Source organism: Ictalurus punctatus, chromosome 8, assembly GCF_001660625.3.
Source record: "Ictalurus punctatus breed USDA103 chromosome 8, Coco_2.0, whole genome shotgun sequence".
In the NCBI taxonomy this organism is placed as follows: domain Eukaryota; kingdom Metazoa; phylum Chordata; class Actinopteri; order Siluriformes; family Ictaluridae; genus Ictalurus; species Ictalurus punctatus.
In genome coordinates, this window is record NC_030423.2 from 17080097 (window position 1) to 17106098 (window position 26002).

The window sequence follows — 26002 nt, forward strand, 5'->3', positions numbered from 1 at the left end:
AATGAGCGTAACTATGATGTCTGATATCTATAACTATATGATAAAATGTTTACATATGTGACATATAGGTGAGCGTAAAGCTTATATACACAATACACTAGCGTAAATCTTAAGTATGTTCTCCCTAATTTATCTATGGCCAATTCCCACCCACCAACTAGCTCTGCCCGTCACATGACAGCTACCAACAGGGGAGGGTGCAGCCCGTGACGTGCTTCCACTGAGACACATGAATCCAGGACTGCTCATGGTGTGCCACAGAGCAGTGTAACACACCTGGCAGAAAGCGCTACCTGCCCTCATCCACATACATAAGCTCAGAGACACCCACCATTGGCTAGTGTCACTGTGACTGATAGAGGAGAGAATGTATGCCATTCCTCCCACCCAGAGAGCACGGCCAATTTTGCTCCCTTAGACCCCCAGCCACGGACGGCTGTGGAATCACGGTGATTCGAACTTGTGATGAGCAGATGTTTTTTTTCTGGACCCCCTTACAGTAAGTATACAAAGTTCAAGTTCTGACATTTAGCTGTAGATTGAGTACAAAGGTTAGGGTCATGTTGTATTGTATCGAGCAAAGAAGCTAGCATAAAGCTGGGATATAAAAAAGGCTGTTAGCTGGCACAGTCACTTTTATATTCTTCCAATGTGATGACATTAGAGGTCGACCGATGGATTGGTTTTGCCGATAACCGATTGCTGGAGCTATCAGTTATAGGCAAAAATCCACACCGATAGTTTTTTCCGGATGCATCCGCTATGGGAGTGGTTGAGAAGGGTCTGCTGTCATTTAAAGTCCAGTTCTCATTGCACAGACAGACGCCGACCGACGCCAGCAGACACGTTTCTTGGGTTTTGTCGGATCAGTGTGTTAACCCTGTTGGCGTTTGTCTGTGTCTGTCGGGTGGTTTAAAGTCTGAGCAGTGTGGTATGATTTTCCAACAAACTGACGTAATTGGACCTGGGCACGAACTGTTGCCATGACAATGAGGCAAGTGTCCCTGCAAACTCCATAGAAACGAAAGCCTGTGTGCTAGGTGCTAGGCGCACATAATTCTAAATAGGTTGTTTCCGTGCATTTTGTTTCTTGCACGTGAGGGCTAATTGTGAAAATTGGACAAAAAATTTTAGCATAAAACTTGCCTCGGTGTTATCTCCATTTGCAGTACTAAAAGACCAATAAAACAAAAAACGTTTTGGCAATCTAACATGAGACTAGGCTAGTTTAGTGTTGCTAGCCAAGGGGAGGCACAACTAAGCTATTGTTGTATGGGTTTAGCTGCTACAGTGCCATGCAAAGTACATTAGCTGTCCTTCTGCTCTGCTCATATCATGTTCACATAACCTGGAACTCATTTACACATTTACACACCTTGTTATCCTGCTCAGCATGAGAGGAGGTTAGCGTTTCAGTTTCAACCTTGTATATCCATTTTTCACTACAATGACTGTGTAAACTAACGTTTGGCAGAATTGAGAGCTGTCAGCCAATAAGTCATGAATATTTCCACATGTTTTCCTATAAACCCTGTCTGATTGGTCTCGCCTCCGTTCACTGAAGATATAAAATTACAACACTGCCGTCTTCTTTTACTGACGCTCAGTTACATAGTGACAAACCGCTCCAAGTGGAGAATTATACGGGGCTAAAGAAAAAGTGTCCAGGGCTGCAGCCCTGAATGCCCAGGCCAGGTTGCACCCCTGGACAAACCGAGCAAAATTTGAACGCTTCGCACATACTCTGTATGCAGTTCTCTGTATAAATGTAAGTAAATGCATTGTCTCTCACATCGCAACAACAGTAAGGCTTTACCCACAACCTCTTTCGTTTCACTCTGTCTTTTCAGCTGAAGAACGGCATGTAAAATTTTGAAACCATCTATTTTTAAACCAGTTTGACTGTTCATAAAAAAGTTTGTTGGGGCAGTGTGAACATGACAGTCGTGATTCCCAGCATTCTAAATCCAACAGCCAACTTTAAAAAGTCTGTCAGCATCTGTCTGTGCAGTGTGAACCAGGCTATACAGTACAAGAGCGGCCTCAAGAGGCAAAATAAAAACTTTCACTGACAAATTTTGTTGTGTTATTTGAAGTGTTTTTTGATTCATTTGGGACATCTCTATTTTTATTTGTTAATAATAAAACTATTTATTAGCAGTGGTGGCTTGGCGGTTAAGGCTCTGGGTTACTGATCGGAAGGTCGGGGATTCAAGCCCCAGCACTCCCAAGCTACCACTGTTGGGCCTTTGAGCAATGACACAGTGCTCCAGGGGCGCTGTATCATGGCTAACCCTGCACTCTGACCCCAGCTTCCTGACATTCTGGGGTATGTGAAGAGAAGAATTTCACTGTGCTGTAATGTATATGTGATCGATAAAGACTCATCATCATTTGTAGTGTTACTTTTTGGCTCAGTTTGGATGTATATCTTTGATTTACTTTAATATTTAGTATTAGTTCATATATATTAATATTTATATATTATTTCATTTTTAAAAATACTGTACATTTTCATGGTACAGTATCAATTAGTATCATTCTGTATCAATTAATCGGTTGATTAATCGTTTATCGGCAGGTACTGCCCGACTTAGTTATCGGTATCGGTAAAATCCACTATCGGTTGACCTCTAGATGACATTGTTCCTGATCTGTCACTCCGTTTGTCACGTCTGGTTCTCTTATGGGAAATTCTAAACATAGAGAAGAGAAAGGGAGGAACAGAAATAGAGATACAGAAAGCCAAAAACACGTCCAGTGACGTAACAGACAGCACTAATATTTGTTGACTAAAAGCTTTGATTGTTTTAGCATTATTTTAAACTCACTGCTTCACTGACAGACCTGGCCTTCAGTATGTCCAAGTTTCAGCTTTGATATACTGAGGTCATTACAGCACACATTCTTCTTGCTGTGAAGTAATCATTTTCACATTATGTAACCACACACACACACACACACACACACACACGCACACATTTGACTGTAATCACATGAGAATGAATACCAATCTACACTATTCATCAACACACAAGCACCATTTAGTGTTATAAAGCGTCTCTGATTGCGATCTCCATGTTATTTTTCTTCCAGAGCCAGGCCCACCACGAACACTGACTGACTCTACAGGCAAGTCCATTATGCAGCAATTTGTTTTCCCATGTTATATCGTGTAAGCCCAATTGTTCCATATTCAATAGCTTATACATCTCTCTATGTTATATTCCCAGTGGATATCAGTGCTGTATTTATCTACATATGTAACAGCATGACTGCTCAGTACTACATCATAAGACATAGCACTGCTGTGTGTACTGTGTCACGTGACCTACATACTACATGTATACAAAATGAAGCAAAATGAATTATTAATGATGTTCAAACGCATGACTCGTACTGCTGGGATGTTTTCTTCCCTGACTGGCTTTGGGGGTTGTCTGAATTATAACACATTTATTGAACTGTCAGTCATTAAACATATATGTGTCAAATGAATTTCAGTAAATAAAGCAAGCATTGGATTTTTTTTTCTATCTGAGAAACCACATGCAGAATAAGGATTATAATCTAAATTTCAATAAAGTAGTCTTATTGATAGATTGTGTGGTGTTAATAATATGATAATATGTTGAAATAAGGCAATAATAAGTCAAAGTAATGAGCTATTAAGCCAAATATCTTGAAATAACCAGATATTAATGAGATATTTGGTTGACATTTAATAGCATGTTATTAATAGCGCATTTTTAACCTGAGCGGTTCCAAAGTGCTTTACAATGTGTCTCATTCACCCATTCACACACACTCACACACCAATGGTAGCAGAGCTGTCATGCAAGGTGCTAGCATTATTATGAGGAAGTTAAGACATAATACCTTGAAATAATGAGTTGATATAGTGTATTATTAAGTCATAATGACAAGCTGAAATGCAAGAACAACTTCAAATAAGTTACTAAATGGAAATAATTGTCACGTTTCAATGGTAGAGACAGAAGCAATCGCAGATTTCAAACATTTAATAAACAAACAGACAAAAAACGAAGACACAATAACACGAGGCAAACTAGTGTGGCAAAACTAAACATCGAAGCGTGGACAAAAGCATGGATAGACAACATGTAAGACGAGGAAGCAGTGCAAACAGTGGCTATATATATGAGTGCTCGTTAAACAAAAAACGTGATACAGGTGCAGGTGGTCATGTGATAATGATGTAGTATGGTGCAGTGGCTGCTGGGAAATTAAGTCCAGAGTTCCCTCCTTGATATATGACAATAATCAGTCCATACATACATGATTACACTTCTTTTTTCTTTTAAATTTGCAGTTCAATTTGCGTAGGTTTTTGTGCTTCCTTTGCAGAAAGCCACTTGAATTAGCTAAATTGCAGCTGCACAAAATTGTTCTGCACGGTCTTTCACAGTGATTTTGTTGGTAAATGAGACCTTTTAGCTGTTCTCATGGCAACACTTGTGAATCGAAGAGGGCTTTGGCTAAATGCACATTGTGATGACGTAGTGTGAGGTGGGAATACACTCTGGATAGGACACCAGTCCATCGCAGGGCGTCATGCACACACTCAGTAACACCTAGGGTTGTAGCATAGTTAGCGTAGCCAATCCACCTACAGTCCACTGAAAAATCCTTGGAGACACGGAGAACATGCAAAACACAATAGCCTGAGATTAGGATCGATAAAGTAGGCAACATCAACACATTGAGATGTTTCCATGGTGATTGTTTCTCTAATGAATGGATTAACCCAATTTGACTAGAGAGACATTTCATTTGGCCTGTTTTAAATCTCTTCACTTTGATTTTTTTTTCAGGCTGTTTACGAATGTATCTCTGTTTTTTCTTCAGCTGTAGAGTACCAGGAGGTAGAAGTTCACCTGCTGAGAGAGAAGACGGGCTTTGGCTTCCGCATCCTCGGAGGAGACGAGGCGGTGCAGGCTGTGAGTCCGGAGGCCCGTGACAAGGCTCGTATGGGGCAACCGAGGCGATCCCAGCAATCCGTTTTCCTCATTCCAGCTCAAGAAACGAGAGAGAGAGAAAATCAGATAGAAGATGCAAATATGAGTTTAAACGAGCAGGCTGAATTATACCAGAACAACAGGCGATTGTTGGAAGCGAAACTGCTTTCCTTTGCTGTCTCTTGGCAGGACAGAGCTTAGCTTGTCATCTTCAGCACTTCTTCCTGCATAATAATTGCTTGTTATCGTGGGTAGAGCTGCCCACTCAGTTGCACCTTTTAATCTAGCTGTGACTAGCACTCCAGATAAAGCCTACAAACAAATTAGCAATAAGGAAGCGTCTGGGGTCTACAAACAAACTGCTGCTTCTTCATGCCACCTCACTGTGTTTGCTTCATAGTCATGTAAAGCCCTGTTGCCTTCATATTAATATATGATCACCTCTGATTAACTGTCACAGATTGTCATCGGAGCGATTATCGAGAACAGCCCAGCAGAGCGGGATGGGCGTCTGCGCCCAGGTGATGAGCTGGTGTCTGTGGACAGGATGCTGGTGGCGGGTCGACCGCACAGCTACGTCATCGACCTCATGCATGCGGCGGCACGCAACGGCCAAGTGACGCTTACTGTGAGACGCAGAGTTGTGCCTCATCCCGGTGAGTTCCACACAGCATCAGACTGAATCATACACATGTTCAGTAATTCAGGACTTTATTTACCACATCAGCAAAGCTGCACTGCATTTCACAACATGCTATGAGGCTAAATAAATATTCATACATGTGCTGGCACAGTAGCTAGTGCTAAGAGCAGAAGATCAGAATTTCCGTCACCAGAGGCAGCTGTCCTCTCTAACCTGAGTAACTGTAGGTGACTGGACTTGTGTGGTAATCTCAAAGGAGGCTGCCACTGATTTATTTAAATCAGGTGATTGACACCTTGAGGACATGAGATGGACATGACATCAGCGTTAACCTCTTAAACTCTCAGGCTTTTATGGTGGGTCCAGACTTACATTCGTCACTCTTGTAGCTATACTCATTTTCTATTCATTTCTGTGTCACTACATTATTCATTCTTATATAATATGCTTTAAGATCACAATAATAAGCGAAGATGTTAAGGGGTTAATCTCAAATGAATTTATTGATAAAAATGCTTTTGACCGAGAGACTATAAATCAGTCTCTGCAGGATTTTGCAATCGCAGAAATTAATGTAAAATCATGGTGACTCCTCAATTTTTTTTTAATTACCGCAGATTTTCCACAGAGTTGGCCCAAGACGTGGCATGTGATGTGATCACAATTCACATTCAGCCAAAGCCCTCTTCGATTCACGTGCGTCGAACATGAGTACAGCTAAAAGGTCTCATTTACCAACAAACATCACGGCGAAAGACCAATTCAAGTAGTGTTCTGCAAAAAAGCACAAAAAACGCCACAAATTACATCAAAAATTTTAATAAGCCATCGCAATATCCAGGTTTTTTGCCGCAACAATCACAAAAAAGCTCACCGAAAATCTTATACAGACTGATAAATGCTGTCAACAATAACAATAAAAATCTGTTTTAAAAAATCATTCAGGGTGTTGATGATAGTTGATGTAAAGATAGCTTATTACAAGGATGTTCATGATACTTAAAAAGCCTCATATATGTACATATATGTATATATGTGTGTGTGTGTGTGTATATTTATATATATGTCTTTGTGTGTGTGTGTGTGTGTGTGTATATATATATATATATATTAAAAATTCATTTAATCAGAAAAGGAATACAAATATTTCTGCGTGCTTGTAGTGTTTTTTCATCAAAACACACACAATTTACAGACCTCTTTTTTGAACCCAATCTTTGCATTGTATAACCTCATTCATCATTCAGCACCTCATCAATTAGATCACTCCAGATGAATCTGGTTTATTTATGCAGGCTGAGCAGCACAAATGAATGAGACTGTTTGTGTGTGATTAGGACTGATGAAGTGTGCAATGAAGTTAAATGAAATTTTTTTTTTTTTTTTAAATCCATCATAATTTCCATGAATTAGCTCGCTCTCACTTACCTGCCTGTAGAACTCATCTACATGTTGTTTTCTGTTTGTTGTTACTGTTTTTTGTTTTTCTTGTCTCCCCAATTTGATCATTTCCCAATTCCCTCGTGCTAACACGTGCTTCTTCCGAGACACCTGAAACCAGCCAGTGCATTTTTTTAAAATGACTACTCGTGCTGCGTCACAGGGCAGCGTGATACACTGAAAGGAAAGCTCTATCTGCCCTCTTCTGCATACACAAGCTCACAAATGCCTGTGATTGGTTAGAGAGAGTATAACTTCCCTCCCACTTAGAGAGCATGGCCGATTTTGTCACTCCCTTTGACTCTTGATTGAAACTCTGCTGATTTTTTTGCTTTTTGCTGACTTTTTGCTTCTGACTTTCATTTTGATTTTTACTGCCCTGCACTGCTCTGTTCGAGCCCTATATGTTTTTTTGACAGAGTTTATCTGCTGATTCAGGTCACGTCTACATCGACATAACAGGCTATTTTTCAAATGTTTTTCTATATTGAGTGGATATTTTGTAAAGGCAGGATACATTAACTATATAACTTTTATAAAACTTAAATTATTTTGCTGTGTGGAGCAGTATTTTGTTATGAATATGTTCTTGAACATTTTTAGTTACATTTTCTTCTTACAGTTTGACTTACAGTGCTGTGAAAAAGTCTTTTCCCCATCCTGACTTCTTCTGTTTTTGTGTATATCTGTAAATCTAACATAAAACAAAGGCAACCTGATTAAACACAAAATACAGTTTTTAAATGGTAATGTTATTTATTGAAGCTAAAAAGATATCCAGTACCAACTGGGCTGTTGTGAAAATGTATTTTCTCCCATAGTTACTAATTACCCAAATCTATGAAACTGCATTCATAATGGGGTTCAGCTTTACTTGACACAACCAGACCTGATTACTGCAAACCCTGTTCAATTAAATCTACACTTAAATAGAACTTTTTCAACAGCATGAAGTTGGTTAAAAGGTCTTACCCACTAACACACTATGCCAAAATTGAAAGAAATTCCACAAATGATGAGGAAGAAAGTGATTGAAATACATCAGTCTGGGAAGGGTTACAAAGCTATTTCAAAGGCTGTGGGACTCCAAAGGAACACAGTGAGAGGCATTATCTCCAGATGGAAAAAGTCAACGATTTATTCAGCAAGTCACAAAAGAGGCAAGGACAACATCAAAAGACCTAGAGGCCTCTCTTGCATCAATGAAGGTCAGTGTTCATGACTCCACTAACAGAAAGACACTGGGCAAAAATAGCATCCATGGAAAAGTGGCAAGGTGAAAAACACTGCTAACCCAGAAGAACATTAAGGCTCGTCTGAATTTTGCCAAAACATACCTTAATGATCCTCATACCTTTTGGGAGAATGTTCTGTGAATTGATGAGTCGAAAGCGAAACTGTTTGGAAGACAGGGGTCCTGTTACATTTGGCATAAACAAAACACAGAATTCCACAAAAAGAACATCGTGCCTATGGTCAAGCATGGTGGTGGCAGTGTGATGGTGTGGGGATGCTTTGCTGCTTCAGGGTCTGGGCAACTTGCAGTAATTGAGGGAAACCTGAAGTCTGCTCTCTACCAGAAAATCCTAAAGTCTTCAGTCCGTAAGTTGAAACTCAAGTGCAACTGGATTATGCAGCAAGACAATGATCCAAAGCATATGAGCAAATCCACCTCTGAATGGCTCAAAAACAGAGAAATTTAAGTTTTGGAGTGGCCTAGTCCAGTTGAGATACTGTGGCAGAACCTGAAACAGGCAGTTCATGCTTGAAAATCCTCCAGTGTGGCAGAACTAAAGCAATTCTGCAAAGACAAGTGGGCTAAAATTTCACCACAGCGCTGTGAAAAACTGATCTCCAGTTACCGGTAGTTTTTGGTTGCAGTTATTGCTGCTAAAGGTGGCACAACCAGATTTTAAGTTTAAAGCAGCAATTACTTTTTCACATTGGTGATAAGTGTTGGATAACTTTTTTTTGCTTTAATAAAAGTAATAATAATACAAACTGTAGAGTATGTTCTCTTTCCAAAAGGGAATAATCAGAAACCACCAATTATTTTATGGTACACCTAGTATGCACAGATCTGAAAGATAAAAGCGCTGCCCTGTGAGTGTGAGAGAGATTCAGTCTGAAATGTTTAGTAGTACTGCAGGCTCTGAGAATTAAGATGTTATTGTGTACAGCTTTGTGCTGCCAGCTCAATCTATTAAGTATCTATTAATGTGTCTAGAATTAATATGCATTAGCCTGGGGCAAATGTACTTTAAGTATATATTATCCTCGCCAAAATGGCAAGCTGGTGGAGCCAATTTGTGGCATCTGCTGACCATGACCATGGATCACGGTCAGCAGATGCCACATTTAAAACCCAAACATTTGAGCGTCACTTCAGTGCTGAAAGATAAACAGAACTGTGGGTTTATTCACTGACAGTTGATGACTCTTTAATTGGTCAGCCATCCTGTGTCTGGTCAGCCTAGCCTTCCTGTGTTTGGTAAGCTAAAGCCTATATTAAGCAGTGACTCAGACTGTGACTACTGCCCCCTGCAGGCCAGCCCTGTGGAGAGAACGGATCAGCAGCCAATCAGAGCAGCTCTCCCCGAGGCCGAGCCGTGTGTCCAGTCAACCTGCCGCCCACCACGGATGTAGTCATCCACCGCAAAGAGACCGAAGGCTTTGGCTTTGTCATCATCAGCTCCCTGAACAGACCGGAGAACACCACCACAATCTGTTAGTCTCTGTTTCCTTCTTTCACTTGCTTAGCAAGACATACAGCACTGATTTTTTGGGTTTAAAGTGCAAACCATAACCCTAAGGGTTGATAGATCAGAGTATACCAACAGAAGTACTTCTTAGTGTCTGAGCTGTAGGTTTCATTCAGTTCAGTGATTGCATAATGTAGACTTCATGTTTGCATTATTACTGTCTGAAGTAAAACTGATCTTGCACGCTTCGTTTTAGCCGTGCCACACAAAATCGGCCGCATAATCGAGGGCAGTCCGGCTGACCGCTGCGGGAAGCTGAAGGTTGGCGACCGCATCATGGCTGTCAACAATCAGTCTATTATCAACATGCCTCATGCTGACATTGTGAAGCTGATCAAAGATGCAGGACTCACTGTTACTCTGCACATCATCCCAGAGGAAGGTCAGACAGAACGTTTAACAATGTTTTCTTTCTGATGTAGGGCTGAAAAATAGCACATAGTGATTATATTGTGCTTGACGTGCAATGCTATGGGTCATTATTTAAGTTTGGCTTTCATTAATTTCCTTAATGTCGTGATGTATCCAAACATTCACAGAATTCTTATTTAGAACCTCTGCTTGGTTGCAAAAAAAACAAACAAACATTGTAGCTTGTTATAGTGATCATATATTGTGCTTCTCTACTCTTATATAATATCAGACCACCTGTAGACACACTGTGCTAATGGTCTACCTCCTCTGTCTCCCTTGATTGCTGCTCAAGTTTTCTTCATGTACAGCTAGTCAGTGAAAATGCAGTTGTTGATTAATATTCTTGTTTTTAAGCTGCATTTTACTTGCTCATTTTTTTCCCTTGACAGATGTAAATGGCCCCCACTCTGGCCCTACCTCAGAGAAACAGAGCCCCCTGGTGGTTCAGAAGCAGAGTCCCTCGACGTCTGCAACTCAGCCGAGTCCCATTATGGCCAACCCAAGCCCCCCAGCCCCCCATCCGAGCCCCGCCACCACACAATCCAGCCCCCAGCGAATGGAGCCAAGTCCTGCAGGAGCACAGAGCACCACATCAGTCACTCAGGCCAATCAGCCTGCTAGTCAGCCCAGCCTCGAGACAGTGCACTCAGGCCCGATGGTGAGTCAGGCAGCACTGGCGGGGGATCAGAGTGTCCCTGTACCGAGCGTTCAGGCCGTCCCGGTTGTTTCGGGTATCCCTGTTGTTCAGGGAATCCCGGTCATCCCAGGTGTCCCAGCTGTTCAACTTACCACCATGGGTGGGGTGCCAGTCGCAGTGCCACCTCAGCTCTACCTCCATGACAGCAGGTACAGTCTATCACACCCTCATGGGGGGACTGAAAGGCCAGAATCACTCATTACACACCACACCTGCCAATCAGTATATAGAAGATATATATCTATCTGTCTATCTATCTATCTATCTATCTATATATATATATATATATATATATATATATATATAGAGAGAGAGAGAGAGAGAGAGAGAGAGAGAGAGAGTACTTAGAACAGAACTACTAGTTATGCAATTTAAGGGGTACAATTTAATGGGCATCACAGATAACTAAATCAATAAGGAACAAAATCACTATGAGTCATCATTCTATCAGCCAAGACTTTTTTGTGTTAATACATATTATATTATATTATATTATATTGCATTGTATTATATTATATATTGTGGTTTATCTTATATTATACGAATATATAAAAGTTTATCTTCGGCCATGTGAGGAAAATAGATTATAAAGCTAACCTGTGCAATCTATGTGTTTTCTTGAAAAACTAAATCTGATTTGAATGAATAAATATAATAAAAAGACCGTAAAAAGACAGAAAATTCTTTTGTTTTCAAGTAAAGAATAACAGGAGATGGACTATGCTATCATAGAAAATAATCTAGGCCAGGCTGGTGTGATATGCTACCAGCCCAAAGTGGATTATTTTCCTTTAACAGAACATCACAAATTGTGTTATTTCTCAGTAACAGTTTTAAATTTATTAATGAACAACACATCATACTTTTTAACTGTATATAGAACTTTTAATTGAAGTTAATAAGACAAAAAAAAAAATGCAGTGTATCCTGTTAACAAGAAACAGAAATATGCAAACTAGTCTGTCAGAAAACTTCTGCTACTAGTGACATAAATGTAACAGAAAACTTCACCATATCAATGATTATATAATTTTTGTTAAATAAGAATATGTTTTCTTAATCCATTTATTATTAGTCTGGGATTAGTGGAGCATCTGTCATACAAGTCCCTGTGAATGAGCTGTTACTATAGAAACAGTAACATATTAGAATGAGCGCATTATTATATAAACCTATCATTTACAATTGCATCTCAAAAAATTGTAATATTGTGGAAAAGTATTTTTTTTCATGTATTTTAATTCAAAAAGTGGAACTTTCATATATTCTAGATTCATTACACATAAAGTGAAATATTTCAAGCCTCTTTTTGGTTTAATATTGATGAATACGGCTTACAGCTCATGGACATCAAAAATACAGTATCTCAAAATATTATAATAAAGAATTTATAATACAGAAATGTCGACCTTCTAAAAAGTATGTTCATTTATGCACTCAGTACTTGGTCAGGGCTCCTTTTGCACGAATTGCTGCATCAATGCAGCATGGCATGGAGGCAATCATCCTGTGGCACTGCTGAGTGACAATGCCTCGACAATTCAGGTCAGGCGAGTTGGCCAATCAAGCACAGTAATACCATGGTCAGTAAACCAGTTACTAGTAGTTTTGGCACTGTGGGCAGGCGCCAAGTCCTGCTGGAAAAGGAAATCAGCATCTTCATAAAGCTCGTCAGCAGATGGAAGCATGAAGTGCTCTAAAATCTCCTGGTAGACGCTCTTAGGGACAGTCTCTTTATAATTACATCAATCTTACAGTCTTATAGACACACACTCATGTATTTGTTACAGTCCACCAATAGAGAAGGTGATTTAGTTAAGAATCAGGTGCACTGCTGCACGAAGATGACAAACATGTGGAATAGTTGGAGTGCCTCGAGAAAAGGTTTGCACATTAAGAATTTGGTAAATCTGCTTGTTGAAAAATGCAAGAAGTTCATGCTTTCTTTAGTTACAAATTTATGAAATCGAGACTTGTCTAAAACAGATATATTTAAGATTCGCTTTGCACCTCAGTGCATTACAGAGTAGAACTGTATACCATTTAATATTGCAAGTTTCTTTTGTTCTTTGGCCTGGTGAGTGTTGGTACCCAAAGAACCACTCTATTCTCTCACTTGGTTGCATATTGTTGCTTAGCTTCTGATTCTGAATTATTTACCAGCAGATATCTGTTCAATAAAACATGGCTCTTGGCTCAGGGATCTTTTCACATGTCTTACTCAGCTTTGAGATGTTAACTGTGCCTTGGCAGATTTGGATCCTGCTCAAAGACAGAAGAAAGCAAAGCCTTCTAAGCTTTATGTTAATGGACTGCTGGCGTTGAAAAAGCCTATGGATGTGTAAAACATTATGGCAGCATCTTAAACACCCAATTGGGCGGAGTGTGGTGTTGAGACATTTGGAAAACATGTTGCATGCATTTACTGTGACACTGCATGTAGTTGATAGTAATAAGTCTGAAAGAAATGGGAAAGACTTTCCTCTAATTGTAACATGCTGGCAGGTCGGAGGTAAAAGCCAGACAGGATGTTAAACCGGATATCTGCCAGCCACCGTACACCGACTACAGACAGCCTCCAGTGGACTACAGACATCCACCAGTAGCAGACTACAGACAGCCTCCGACTATGGACTACAGACACCCGCCTCCTCTCATCGACTACAGACAGCATTCGATCCCAGATTACAGGCCACAGGTAGGACTACAAACACCAAGTGTGTGTACAATGGTGCTAATAGAATGTGCTAATAGAATGTGTTGATATCACAGTCTGCTCACATGAACTGTTGCCATATTATAAGTTAATATTGTGTTGAAATAAAACCATACAGCAACTTATATGTTCCAGCAGAAAATATGGTTTATTGCATGTAATGTACATTTTATATATTCATTTTGGCTTATCCTGAGGGGTGCCAATAATTCTGTAGCTGGCCATATGTATTTATATATTTTCTATTTAGCATTCCCGTTCAGCCTGATTGCATTTAAACTAAAACTATTTAGTTCATAAACTGCCTGGAAAAACTGTGATAACCTTCATTCCAATATTGAGAAAGATAAACATGATTCACATTTCACCGTTATTGTGCAGCCCCTTGTTTAACGCTCTAAACAAAATCTTGCGCTCGAGCATCAGCTGTGTGTGTGCTGACTCAGCCTAACCCTGGGCATGGGAATTAAAAATCCATTAGAACATGAGCATTAATGTAGTGTCACTTGCAGTGGGCCAACGTACTCAGTTGGGCAATGCTGAAACTGAGAAGAGCAGTGACTCGTTTGTTGTGTTCTGTACAGGACTACGATTATTTCACAGTGGAGCTGGAGAAGAGTGTGAAGGGCTTTGGCTTCAGCATCAGAGGAGGGAGGGAGTACAAGATGGACTTGTTTGTGCTCCGTCTGGCTGAGGACGGCCCTGCTATTCGCAACGGCAGGATGAGGGTAAGTCCAGCATGTATGTGTATGTGCCTCAGTGCATGTGTATCCCAGGAGCCTTAATGTTCCAGAGACTAGAATGCTCTCTAAGTGAATTTGGACATTATAATCTGTTTTTGGGAAGCATTTGATTTTTTTCATGTGTGTGTGTGTGTGTGTGTGTGTATATATATATATATATATATTTATATAGGTCGGTGATCAGATCATTGAGATAAATGGCGAGAGCACACGGGACATGAGTCACGGCCGGGCCATTGAGCTCATCAAGGCGGGCGGCCGGCGAGTGCGTCTGCTGCTTAAACGGGGCATGGGGCAGGTACCCGAATATGGTCTGTATCACATTCCACTCATACCCTTACAATACTGTATATATCGTTATATATAGTGTATTTTCAAGAATATTGTAAGATTAACAATCATAACTAATAACATAATATGAACTAAAAAAATATCTTATTACCATATATTATGACTATGACTATACATCCAAATATGAAATTTGCACAATTTCTTACTTATCCCAAATGTAGTCGATCAGTCGATGGTGTTTCTGAGGTTTTTTTTTTTTGAATCTAATATTGCTATAAAATAAGAGAATATTTTAGCTACCAGTTTATCCCCATAACAGATAAACTGCAAACACACACACACTGAATTGTTGTGTTTCTCAAAAGTACTTATTTATGTTGTTTCTGACACTAGCAGCCATCTTAAATCCAAACCACTTTCTCTCCCAGCATATAGTTTATTGTCAGTCCAGTTAAATATCAGACTCAACTAGAAGCTGTGGCCTTAAACCTTAAAGTCGATTTCATTTATAAGGTTAATTTTTTTTTTTTTTATGAATAGGAATTCTGCTGACGTTGCTCAGCATAAAGGCACCTGCCAAATGCTGTATAGGCACATTTTATGAAACTAATGAGGCCAATGGTATTACTTAGCCAAATTGTGTTTTTGAGACAAATGTGTCCTGAATTATGATTATACATTATACGGCTAAAGGTTTGTGGATGCGTGACAATATGTTCTTGTTGAGCATCCTGTTCCATATCCATGGGCATTAATATGGATTTGGTCCCCGCTTTCTGCCCACTCTTCTGGGAAGGCTTTCCAATACATTTTTGGACTGTAGCAGCCACAAGAGCATCAGGGAAGTCAGACGCTGATGTCAGGTGAGGCCTGGGGCTCAGTCGCCGTTCCAATTCATTCCAAAGGTGTTCAGTAGGTTTGAGGTCAGGGCTCTGTGTAGTTCTTCCACTTCAAACTTGGCACACCATGTCTCCATGGAGCTCACTTTGTGCACAGGGGCTCTGTCATGCTTGAACAGCTTTGAGCGTCTTAGTTCCAGTGAAGGGAAGTGAAGGGAAATTGTAAAGCTACAGCATATAGAGACATTCTATTCAATTGTGTGATTTCAACTTTGTAGCAGCAGTTTAGGGAAGAACTATGTATGAGTGTGATGGTCAGGTGTCCACATACTATAATAATGCATAACGGATAAATGGACACTACTAGATTTAAGGCATCATGGTCCCTGAAATCAGCGTTTTTTTCGTGTTTAATTGACAATTTGACATGAAATTCATAGTTTATGTGAGCTTTTTGGATGAAGATAAACATTTAAACAAGCACCTTACATTTGCTTGTATCTTAGTGAACAGGACGATGAACCATGAGCATTCACCCTGCACAAGTTCTCCTTTCGACAGTCGATTTAAAATTCACTCAACACTACCATTCCTGGCTTTGACAAAAAGTACATACATTGGAAATACACATCTACAAAAACCACACACAAACACCACACTGTGAAGTATTTGGAAGTCTTTTGAAGCATGCTTGCCTAATCTTGCTAAACTACGCTGACACTGCCTATTGATCTCAGACAGCACATGAAGCTTAGCACAGTCACCACATGCATTGAGGTAGGCATTTGTGGCTTATTGTAGTCTAGGCTGCTCCTACAGTCCTGTGTGATTGAAGTGAATTTCAATAAATGGCATGAAATGTAGACTTTCTCTTTTAGAAATAACAGTGATTTTTAAAATATTTATTTTTTTAGAAAATGCATCTGTGAAACAAAGCACATTTCGCCATGAATTTGATAGGGCTCTAGCTATAAGCTTCCGTTACCTGTTAGCAGCATTAGTTTGAAAGCTCAAAACTAGAGAATATCATGTACATTCATGCCATTTGGCAGATGCCCTTATCCCAAGTGACTTACATTTATACAACCGAACAGATGAGGGTTAAAGGCCTTGCTCAAGAGCCCAGCAGTGGCAGCATGGCAGTGCTGGGATTTGAACTCACGATCTTCCGATCAGTAGAATATCGAGACTCTAAACATGTCTTGGCCGATTGACTACATTTGAGGACAAATTTGTGTACATTAAATTTTTATCTGAAATATCCCTTTAGGTCTGAACATTCTTTATGCTCTGGTCTCTACTGGCTGTGCTCACTAAGTCGCTTTAAATGAAAAATCCATAAGAAAGTAAGAATTAATATTGCTTATTTTTTCACTGAAAAGGTTAGTAATAACCTTAATTAAGGCAATTTAAGGACAGCACCTGTTTCCCCAGAGGAGTTTGCAGTATACAAAGGCAGCTCATTTGTTTTTAGTTGTTTTATAATTATCATTTTAATTGTCAGTGCGCTTGGCTACCTTTACTCCTAATCACTTCATTGAACACGAAGCATGTGTGTGTGAAGCGGCGCTCAGATCTCTGGCCAGCAGCCAGTCAGCTTCATCGCACAAATTCACATTTAGATCAGAAGGTAAAAGTGCACTGACTGAACAAGCTTTGAGCTACTTTGCCAGACTCTAATGATAAAGCGGACGACGGAAAATCCACAGACTGAAACCTGGCCAGTAGAGATAAGACATTAGTGTGCACCATGCTGTTCTCTAACGGCTTGTAGTATTAACTGGTCTTCTTCTGCTTCTTCTCTTAATGTCAGTGATAGAGTAGGTCTTTACTCCCTGTCTTGTAGGAATGGTACCTTCCAACCTTTCCATGTGCATGAAAAGCGACACTCTTGCCTCTCCCTATTTCTTCATAATGGGACACACTAAAGACACGGTTTGTGGCAAACTGCATGCTTGTTTCTACTTTTTTCCTTCTTTTTCACTCACACATAATACCTATTTTCCAGCAGAGATATAGTGCTTTTAATGATTCGCTTGCTACTTACACCTTTAAAGGGGCAGTTTGTCATTTTTTGAGCCCTCGCTTGGCTGCAACATGAATTGGAATCACAATGACAAGCCTAAAACTACTTAGATCTTGTGAGTCACCTTGTAAAGGTCCAGCTAATTATTTATTGTCTTTACACAGTTAATGAAGTTCGCCAACATGGATTTTATTAGTGACCAAAATATTATAATACAAGATTCTGGTGTAGACTGTAATACACTGCTTAGGGTAACAGCAGCAACACCACCAGCGAGGAAATCATACATATCACTCAGAACTTTAAACAATGTCCACAATGAGAGAAGAGGCAAGACCTCAAATGTCAGGAGCGTGGGAGTTTTTCCAGCATGAGGCTGTGCTGTATATGCAAAGCTGGAGATGGCCTGTAATAGCAGCACATTTAAACTAACAAACCAGCAGTACAGCTCATCTTCAACTCCTACTTTTGAAATAATTTACACTTACCTTTTGACTTTTGCCTTATTTTACATAATGCTTCATGGAAACGGCATGATATTTTACCGATGTATGGTCAAAGTAATAAAATATGTGAAATACTAGTGTTTACGTGTTTAACTTGTTAATGCTATTTAGATACATATGATACTTCAAATGTCAAATTTTTGTGTTTAAAATAGTCAAATTCCTTATTAGCTTCCTAATCAAAATTGAAATGTATTATTGCTAATGGAACAAAGAGACATTTGGATAATGGATTAATGGATGAAATGTCAGACGAAATGATGTATTAATTTACCAAAAAAAAAGCATCTTGCAGCTTACATTTCGTACATAATGTACACAATATTTAGATCATCACGAGGGCTAAGCAGGGGTGAAGGTAAAGAAAAAAATGATGCTTGCTCATTGGCTGGTGGTGTCACAGTTTTCAGTGTCCCAAATCGTACCCTAATCTCCGCAGTCCTCGTCCAAGTCTCCATGCTGGGTGACATTCAAAATTTGTGAATCTATAGTGAGACCCCGAGTATGCAAAAGTAAGGCTTTAGTCAAGTCCAAGACCAGGACTAGCTGAGACTGAGTCAAGGTAGATGCTGAATCCCAATTCACCTACTTATACTATGCACTAAAAGTATGTACTTTTTTGGGATGAGAAAGTACATACATTTGAGTATGTAGTAAAAGAGTATGCAAGTACCGGACATATTAAAATGTCATGTAGCAGTAGAGAACGTTGTTGCCTAGTTACGCACACTGTCACCGTAAACAAACTCCTTGTTGCATTTGCATTGCATTTCAAATATAGGATTTATACTATATAATATAATTGACCATTCCCTTGATTTTATTTTTCCACGTTTCCTTTACACCTCACTGACGTTATACTCGTCCGCTGGAGGTTTGCAGATTGAATACGGCGAAGCAAACGGTCACAAAACCCCTCCTCCCTCATGCAAGGAGTTGTGGGCAATATTAGCTGAAAAAGTGTCTACGGATCCACACTTCGAAAATCTACTAGAAATAGTAGACCGTCCGGGTACCTTCGGGGTACTCATTTCAGCATATTACGAGTTGGGACAAACTAATTCCAATCTCGGATACTATTTAGGACAGATAGTAGGTGAATGCTTGCTGCTTGTTCGTGAATGATTTATCTAAACCATGGGTTCCCAGACTAGGGGTCACAAAAACTGCTCACAGTCTTGTCTCTTTAGATTTACTTATTATACTTTTTTTTTTTTTAACTTATTTTACAAATAATATTAGGAATATTGCTCTCACATTCAAACAGCCACATTTTAATTATGAATGTACGTGCTATTTTAGTCTTTTTTACTACCTCACTTAGCATAGGAGCTTAGCAATAAAAATGGACAGATTTCTTGTACAGCTGCCTCTGCAAGTTCAACAACGTTGAGTGACTCTGACTCAGTGGAACAGCAGAAATCAAACATGAAAATCTGCAGGAAAATTTATTGAATCTGGATTTACATGGATTTATGATAAATAACGGCGCTATAACTAGTGTCAATGTCATTAACAAAAACTATGATGAAAAATGTTCGTCGACGCCCCTTTTTTTCCATGGCTATGACGAGATGACACCAACGTCATTAAACACTAACTGTGACTATATCAACATGCGACATTGTTGACAAAAAAAAAGACGAGACTAAAACGTAGTTTAAAAAATAAACACTTTATCAAAATCCCTCTTTATTTTCGTCGACAAAAAAAGTGGGGACAAAATATTATAGACTGTTTTTGAAACAGCCTAGGAAAGCGAGTCCTGCACATAAACTTAGCGGGGACATTCTGTGTGAGGTTGGACAATTTTGATTTTCGGGAATGGCCGTAATACCTACAGGGTGCGGCCAATGGGAACGCTTCTCTATCAGTGCATGTCCTCACAGGACCGATCAGACCACCGCTGGGAAGTTAACAGAGCCGAAAAACAGAACAGAAACAGTTACTTTAACAGATGCGATGGTAGAAACTTTGATCTGGATAAAGCTGCACGCACGCACCTGAAATGATCCAGGTTTAATCTATTTTGTATACCCTTATTCATCTTAATTTATTTTCACTATCATAGCTTTCTAAGTGTTATAGCCACAGTTATGTAAGCCTACATGTTTATTACAAATAGAAACTTGGACAGTATTTACACAGAGAGAACTTTAATGTTTGTAAAGTGTTTAGCTGTCATTTATGCAGATTCTCAAGCTACTATGGGCTTTTACTGTACCACGTTTGTTTTTTATTACACTGACACAGGCTCTCACTCTTATTTTTGTTAAGAGTCAAAAAGAAAAAAGGCAAGAAAGAGAGAGAAGACTTTGAAGGGGAGAGAGACAGTCAGTTGGGCAGGATGAAAAAAGAAACTATATTAAATTACTTTAATATTCACTTTTTAGGACCACCTGGTAAAAAAGCTAGGAGTGAGAGGGCAGGGGGTTATGATAGGAGGATAAGGATGAATGAACGGTGTTTGTTTTGTGCCACACATAAATCATGAATGTTGTTCACTGACCTTCCATGTGCCTGTCTTGATACGCAAGAAAGCATATTGTTTGTAGGAGATATGAAATATGTGTATTGTTATTATATATGATATAGGTATTTATATAGTATTTATATTATGTTTACACATATTTAAATAAAAAATGTATATAAACCAAACTAGAGTCCCCCAAGTGTATCTCGGTCATTTGCACCACTGGCTAGACTGGATTGACTGAAATGTTTATCAATAATAATCTAATGGCTAAAAAATATCTACAGTTTTCAGTGACAAAAACCAGACTAAACTACTTATGGTTTTCTTTGACTAAGATAAGACTAAAATGCCCAGACTTTTAGTCAACTAAAACTAAGACTAAAAAAACAGGATATATGTTTAAATATATGATAAATATGATTTTAAAAAAACTGTCAAGGACATTTGACACAGGACTAAGACTAAGATTAAATTTAAAAATAGTTTCCAAAATGAACACTAGCACGCACTGAAAATGATGATCCCCTTTGCGAGGTTTGTAGGTGTCATTACATTACACATATATTACTGACATGTGAAAAAATGTTCAGATGTTACAGTAGTCCTAATTGTAAATCTGGAATAAAAATCACGGGGTGGTCAAGGCTTATGGTTGCAGAAAATTCATAATGTCCATTTAGGTTTGTTTGCTCAAAAGGTTTGGGAACCCCTGATCTAAACCAGTCATGCTACATTTGCTCAAACGTTAGCACAGTTTGGTATATTAACATGGTTTATTTTATGGTCATGTATGACATGTAATTTTTTTTTTTTCTTTTCACTAGACGGTGCCACCTCCTGGAGTTCTGACCCTCCAGCCACCGCTGCCTTGCCGGAAGTAGCGTGGCTCCGTTAATCGTCCTGTGCCCTTTGTCATTGCCCGTCATCTCACCCAGCCCTGCCCCCTGGATTCGCTCCGCCCCCCTCCCCTCCCCTCCCCTCCCCCCTCTCTCTCTCTCACAGGCACTGCATGATGGGCCTGGACCAGACATGGTGCTCACTGGAGGCCAGCTTAGCTCAGTGCCACCAGCATTATAGAGTTGCACACAGAGGAGGGGTGGCAGGTCCATCCAGAAGAGCTGTGTATAAACGGGAAGGAAAGTCCTGGAAAAGGATAAACAGTGTCTGGTTTGAAGTCAGTGGATGAATGCCAGTCATGGATTGTCTGATCCAGGTTTTTTTTATGATAATGAAAAAGTGGAGGTGCCACCAGGCAAGAATTAACTCGCCTGGCTCGGACAGGCGCTCTACATTTTAACTCTAGATCCAAGGACGTCCAAGAAGACCGGACCGGACTGTTTAAGTCTGGTCTTCCTGCCCAATGGATTCTCTCTCATTGTGCTCCACTCACCATCTGATAGGGATTCAACCCCATTCACGTACTTGGTTGGTCATGCCGGAGGGTTTGTTTGTATTATTTTGAGTTGCTTATATTACAGGCCCCTTACATCCCTGGGGCAACCAGTGACGAAATTCAAGTATCTATGTGTAGCATGAAAGGTACCACAGCCACCAGAAATCCATGAAGAACTCGAATATTTCAGCAGTATTGTGTTTCATTATTTGTCAGTGTTAGTCCAGCGTACACCTTATCATGTGCTCTGATGTGAACAGAAAGATAAAACGAGGAGAAGATCATTTCATCGTATTGCATTTTTCTGTTGGGGAAACATGATTTAGCGAAGAAAAGCTGTCAATTGTGCATTATAATTTTTTTAAATGATCATAAACAAAGGGAATTTTTTTTTAAAAACAGCATCATATAAATAAACATATCAGTCAGCGACACAATCATGAAGACTTGTACCTCTAATCATCTGTAATACAGTATCATGTTAGTAATACATTATTATAATAATATGAAATGCACTCCATTTATGTTATGAAGGCAAGATTTTTTAATGACTGTGGACTACCGAGCCAAACCTGCGTACCACGCTTTTGTGCAGGATTTCTCAAAAGCCTCAGTGTGTCATTCCAGCCTCATTGTCCCTGTACTGTGCTTCACGAACCACACCACTGTGGGGCCGGGGCCCCGTCCCAATCGTTATAATCGGCCCTCCCTCGTCTCCTTTTGCCTCAAGGCCATCAAGCTAAAGGAACCTTAGTAGCTAGAAGCTATGCGGTTGGATTACATCCAGAAAATGGCAAAGCAAGGGGGATTGAACTGTGCTGTCTGAGACTATGGGAGTCTAAGTAAATTGAAATTGTTTGCTCACGTGGAGGAAGGTGTGAGCCTGTGAGATTTGGGGAAATAGTAAAGTGTGTATAGTGTAAACAGAGACCCAGTTGTATGGGGCAGAGTGCCTTACTGGCAGGAAAGGATACAGCATAAAATATGTTTTCCAAGACAAGTCATAGTCCGTATGTGGACTATATTGGAGATTTAGCATTTTTTACATTAAAACATGCAGCTGTCATAGTTGTTGGGAACGTCTCTGAAAATAGCGTCAATCTGCTTGTGCTTGGTACTATAGGAAAAGCGCTACTGCTTCGACCGATTGGTTAGTTCTACATTTCTGTTTGTTATTTCACACCATACAGATTTTTTTGAGACCATGTTTTCTTGAAGCGCGTCACAATTAGCACCATGACATAATACCAGGCAAGTGAATCAGTCAAGACATTTGCGTTCATCATGCACAGCCTAGATAAAAACCAGCGTCATTAAAAGAAGTCCCAGCATAATTAGAAATGATAACAAAGCTTTTGTGTGTGTACTAAGGTCAAGAACTGTTATTTTTTTCCCCTGTACTGAGAAAAGAATGTGAAATCTTGACATGGTGTAAAACTCAGTTGAAACTCACTTATAATGGAAGTCTAAAGGAAGTAATTGAATTCTCTCAGTAAATTTGTGAAGTACGTGACAGTGCATGGTGGTGCATCAGGTAGTGTGTATTCCCAGGATTGGCTCTGGAGTCACCACAACTCTGACCAGGATAAACAATTACTAAAGAAAAATGAATGAATGTAGAGTTCAAAACTACGATTACCTTCCCAACTCAAATATTTAGTGAAATCTGTATTCAGACAGACACTTCCATGTTTCTTGCCTTTGAATTTGATCCCACTTCTGATACGTTTTATTAACATTTATTGTGTGCCCTGACAACTAGCCTTGGACTTCCATCATAAGCTCATTTTTAATCAAATAATCTTTTCTTCCATTTTTCAAATCTGGACGATGCCATTGGACACAAGTCATCCACAGCCGGGCGTCCAAGACAGCAAAAATTGGCCATGCTCTCTGGGTGGGAGGAATGGGATATTCTCCTTTCTCTGTCAATCACAGCAACACTAGCCAATCATCTATGATTCATCTATGATGTCATGTATGCGGAAGAGGGTAGATAGTGTGTGTCATGATCAGCTGTTTGAAAAAGTGAGGCTGGCTGGCTCCACATGTCTCGGAGGAAGCACGTGTTACCCTTCACCCTCTGTGGTTGCTAGTTGTTTTATGATAGAAGAGAGGTGGGTGGGAATTGGCCAAGACGAATATAGTGAGAATATTTCTCAGTGCAGGGAAAAGTTCTTCAAAATTCTTGTCTCTGGTAATCACATACTACAGATTCAGTAGATATAGATAAAGTTGGAAAATGCCAATAGAGTTTACTTTAATATGCGTTAAAACATGGTGTTACAAGAGTACTGGATACATTGCAAGTACATTTCTTACTAGAGAAATGCTAGATTTTCCCAACTGGATTTACCAGAGCACATGAGTCAGTATAGCTTGTGAAGCTAATTCTACATTTTGAAATCACCCTGCATATTTTTCACTGGTACCAGCCTGAGGTAGTAACCTTTCGTCTAATAACAGCTTTTAGTCTTTAGCTTAACAGCAAGCATGATTGATTGGATCTCTACATTGTGTGTAAGAATGGAAGCTCAGCTACTTTCCGAGCAAGGAGTAATTTGTGCCATAAAATGATTCTGTAAGACAAACATTTCTCTCTGCTCTGCCTTCATGTGCAGTATGTTCGGATGAAAGTACAGCGGGTCTCTGCTGCTCTCCAGCCCACACACAGCCTGATAACTGTGCCAACAGAAGACGATACTCAAGTACAAGGAGTATAACTCAGAAATACGAAACAGTATGGACTCAGTATTACATCTGAGTTCAGTACCGAAGCTGCATTCAATTCAATCACATATCAGAGACCTAAATCTTGGGGGAAATGTGAAAAAAACAACAAAAAAAACCCATAATGTACCACAGTGAAAATGAAAGTGTTTATAAGGCCCTGATAGTTTCGTACCTACGACATGCATTTGTACCAGTGACTGATTCACCGAGTGATTGAAGTGTGTTAGATTTAATTGCTAATTGCTGTTTACATGTGGAGATATAGGAAGAGAAAGACAGAGCATCTATTGCACAGCTCAAGCTTTTCCTGATGAAGCTGTATCCTGCCTGCTTTGGGGGGAAAAAAACAAACAAACAAACAAAAAAAAAAAACCATTTTATATTACTGAGGAAATATTGAATCTGTGAAAGATGGCACATTCAAGGGGCCCATTTCAGATCGATATTACTGTGTAGTGTTAGATGTGTATTTACCTTGTACAGCTGTACTCCTATAAATATGGTTTAATGTATTATTGATAGTTTCAAAGACTTAAGTGATCAAATATTTTTATGAAATGCAACAGTGCGGATATATTAAATTTTGCTAAACTCTTGTTTACCTGTATGATATTCTGAAATACTGTTAAATAAACTCTTGACATGGTGTAAAGTATTCATTTTATAGTACTCATTATACTCATGTCCGTTTCTATGAGTGTGAGCAGTTGTTAAAGGTACTGAACAACACAAATAAAAGAAATGATCATAATTAAAGAGTGGTATTTTTTGAGCTCCTTAAAGTGCTTATCTTTAAGAAAGCTCATATTGTAGTTTGTTCTAATTGTGTGCTAAAATTGCCAACGTAGTTGATGCTCCATGCCAGTAGCCTAGCCACAAATATGTATTTAATTGTGCCGATAGAGAAATGTGCCGAAACAAACCACAAAATTATGAGTAAAACAAGCAAAGTTAGATTTATTGAAGCACAAACTTAAACCCATAGACTACACTCACCATCCACTTTAATAGTAACACCTGTACACTTGCTCATTTGCCCCAATCAGCCAATCATGTGGCAGCAACACAATGCATACAATCAGGCAGATACAAAAAGCACAAAACAAACAAAACACCCGGTCATTTTCCAGTCTTCAAATGTCCAGTTTGGGTGAATCTGTGCCCATATGAAAGATGATGATGATGAAACATTCTTATATTATTTACAACCCCAATTCCCAAAAAGTTGGGACAGTATGGAGAATGCTAATAAAAACAGAGGAGTGATTTGTAAATGTACTTTTACTTGTATTTAAACAAAAAACATATAAAGACAAGGTATTTGCTGTTTTACCTAATCAAGCA

General features: G+C 39.4%; 1 protein-coding gene across 8 annotated transcripts in view; it reads left to right on the top strand.

The window, feature by feature from the left end:
- Positions 1–25412, top strand: part of magi2b (membrane associated guanylate kinase, WW and PDZ domain containing 2b) — a 176989-nt gene extending 151577 nt beyond the window's left edge. For 5 of the 8 annotated variants that reach the window (XM_017474681.3, XM_017474683.3, XM_017474686.3 and 2 more), the window contains 11 exons: positions 3097–3132; positions 4870–4985; positions 5440–5635; positions 9610–9789; positions 10021–10206; positions 10628–11084; positions 13441–13633; positions 14236–14379; positions 14567–14705; positions 17371–17459; positions 21357–25412. In XM_017474681.3, coding sequence (XP_017330170.1) covers positions 3097–3132; positions 4870–4985; positions 5440–5635; positions 9610–9789; positions 10021–10206; positions 10628–11084; positions 13441–13633; positions 14236–14379; positions 14567–14705; positions 17371–17459; positions 21357–21413 — 1793 coding nt within the window. In that variant the 3' untranslated portion in view covers positions 21414–25412. The remainder of the gene's footprint in view (positions 1–3096; positions 3133–4869; positions 4986–5439; positions 5636–9609; positions 9790–10020; positions 10207–10627; positions 11085–13440; positions 13634–14235; positions 14380–14566; positions 14706–17370; positions 17460–21356) is intronic. The other 3 variants (XM_017474682.3, XM_017474688.3, XM_017474684.3) reach the window with 2 other exon arrangements.
- The last annotated feature ends 590 nt before the right edge of the window (positions 25413–26002 follow it).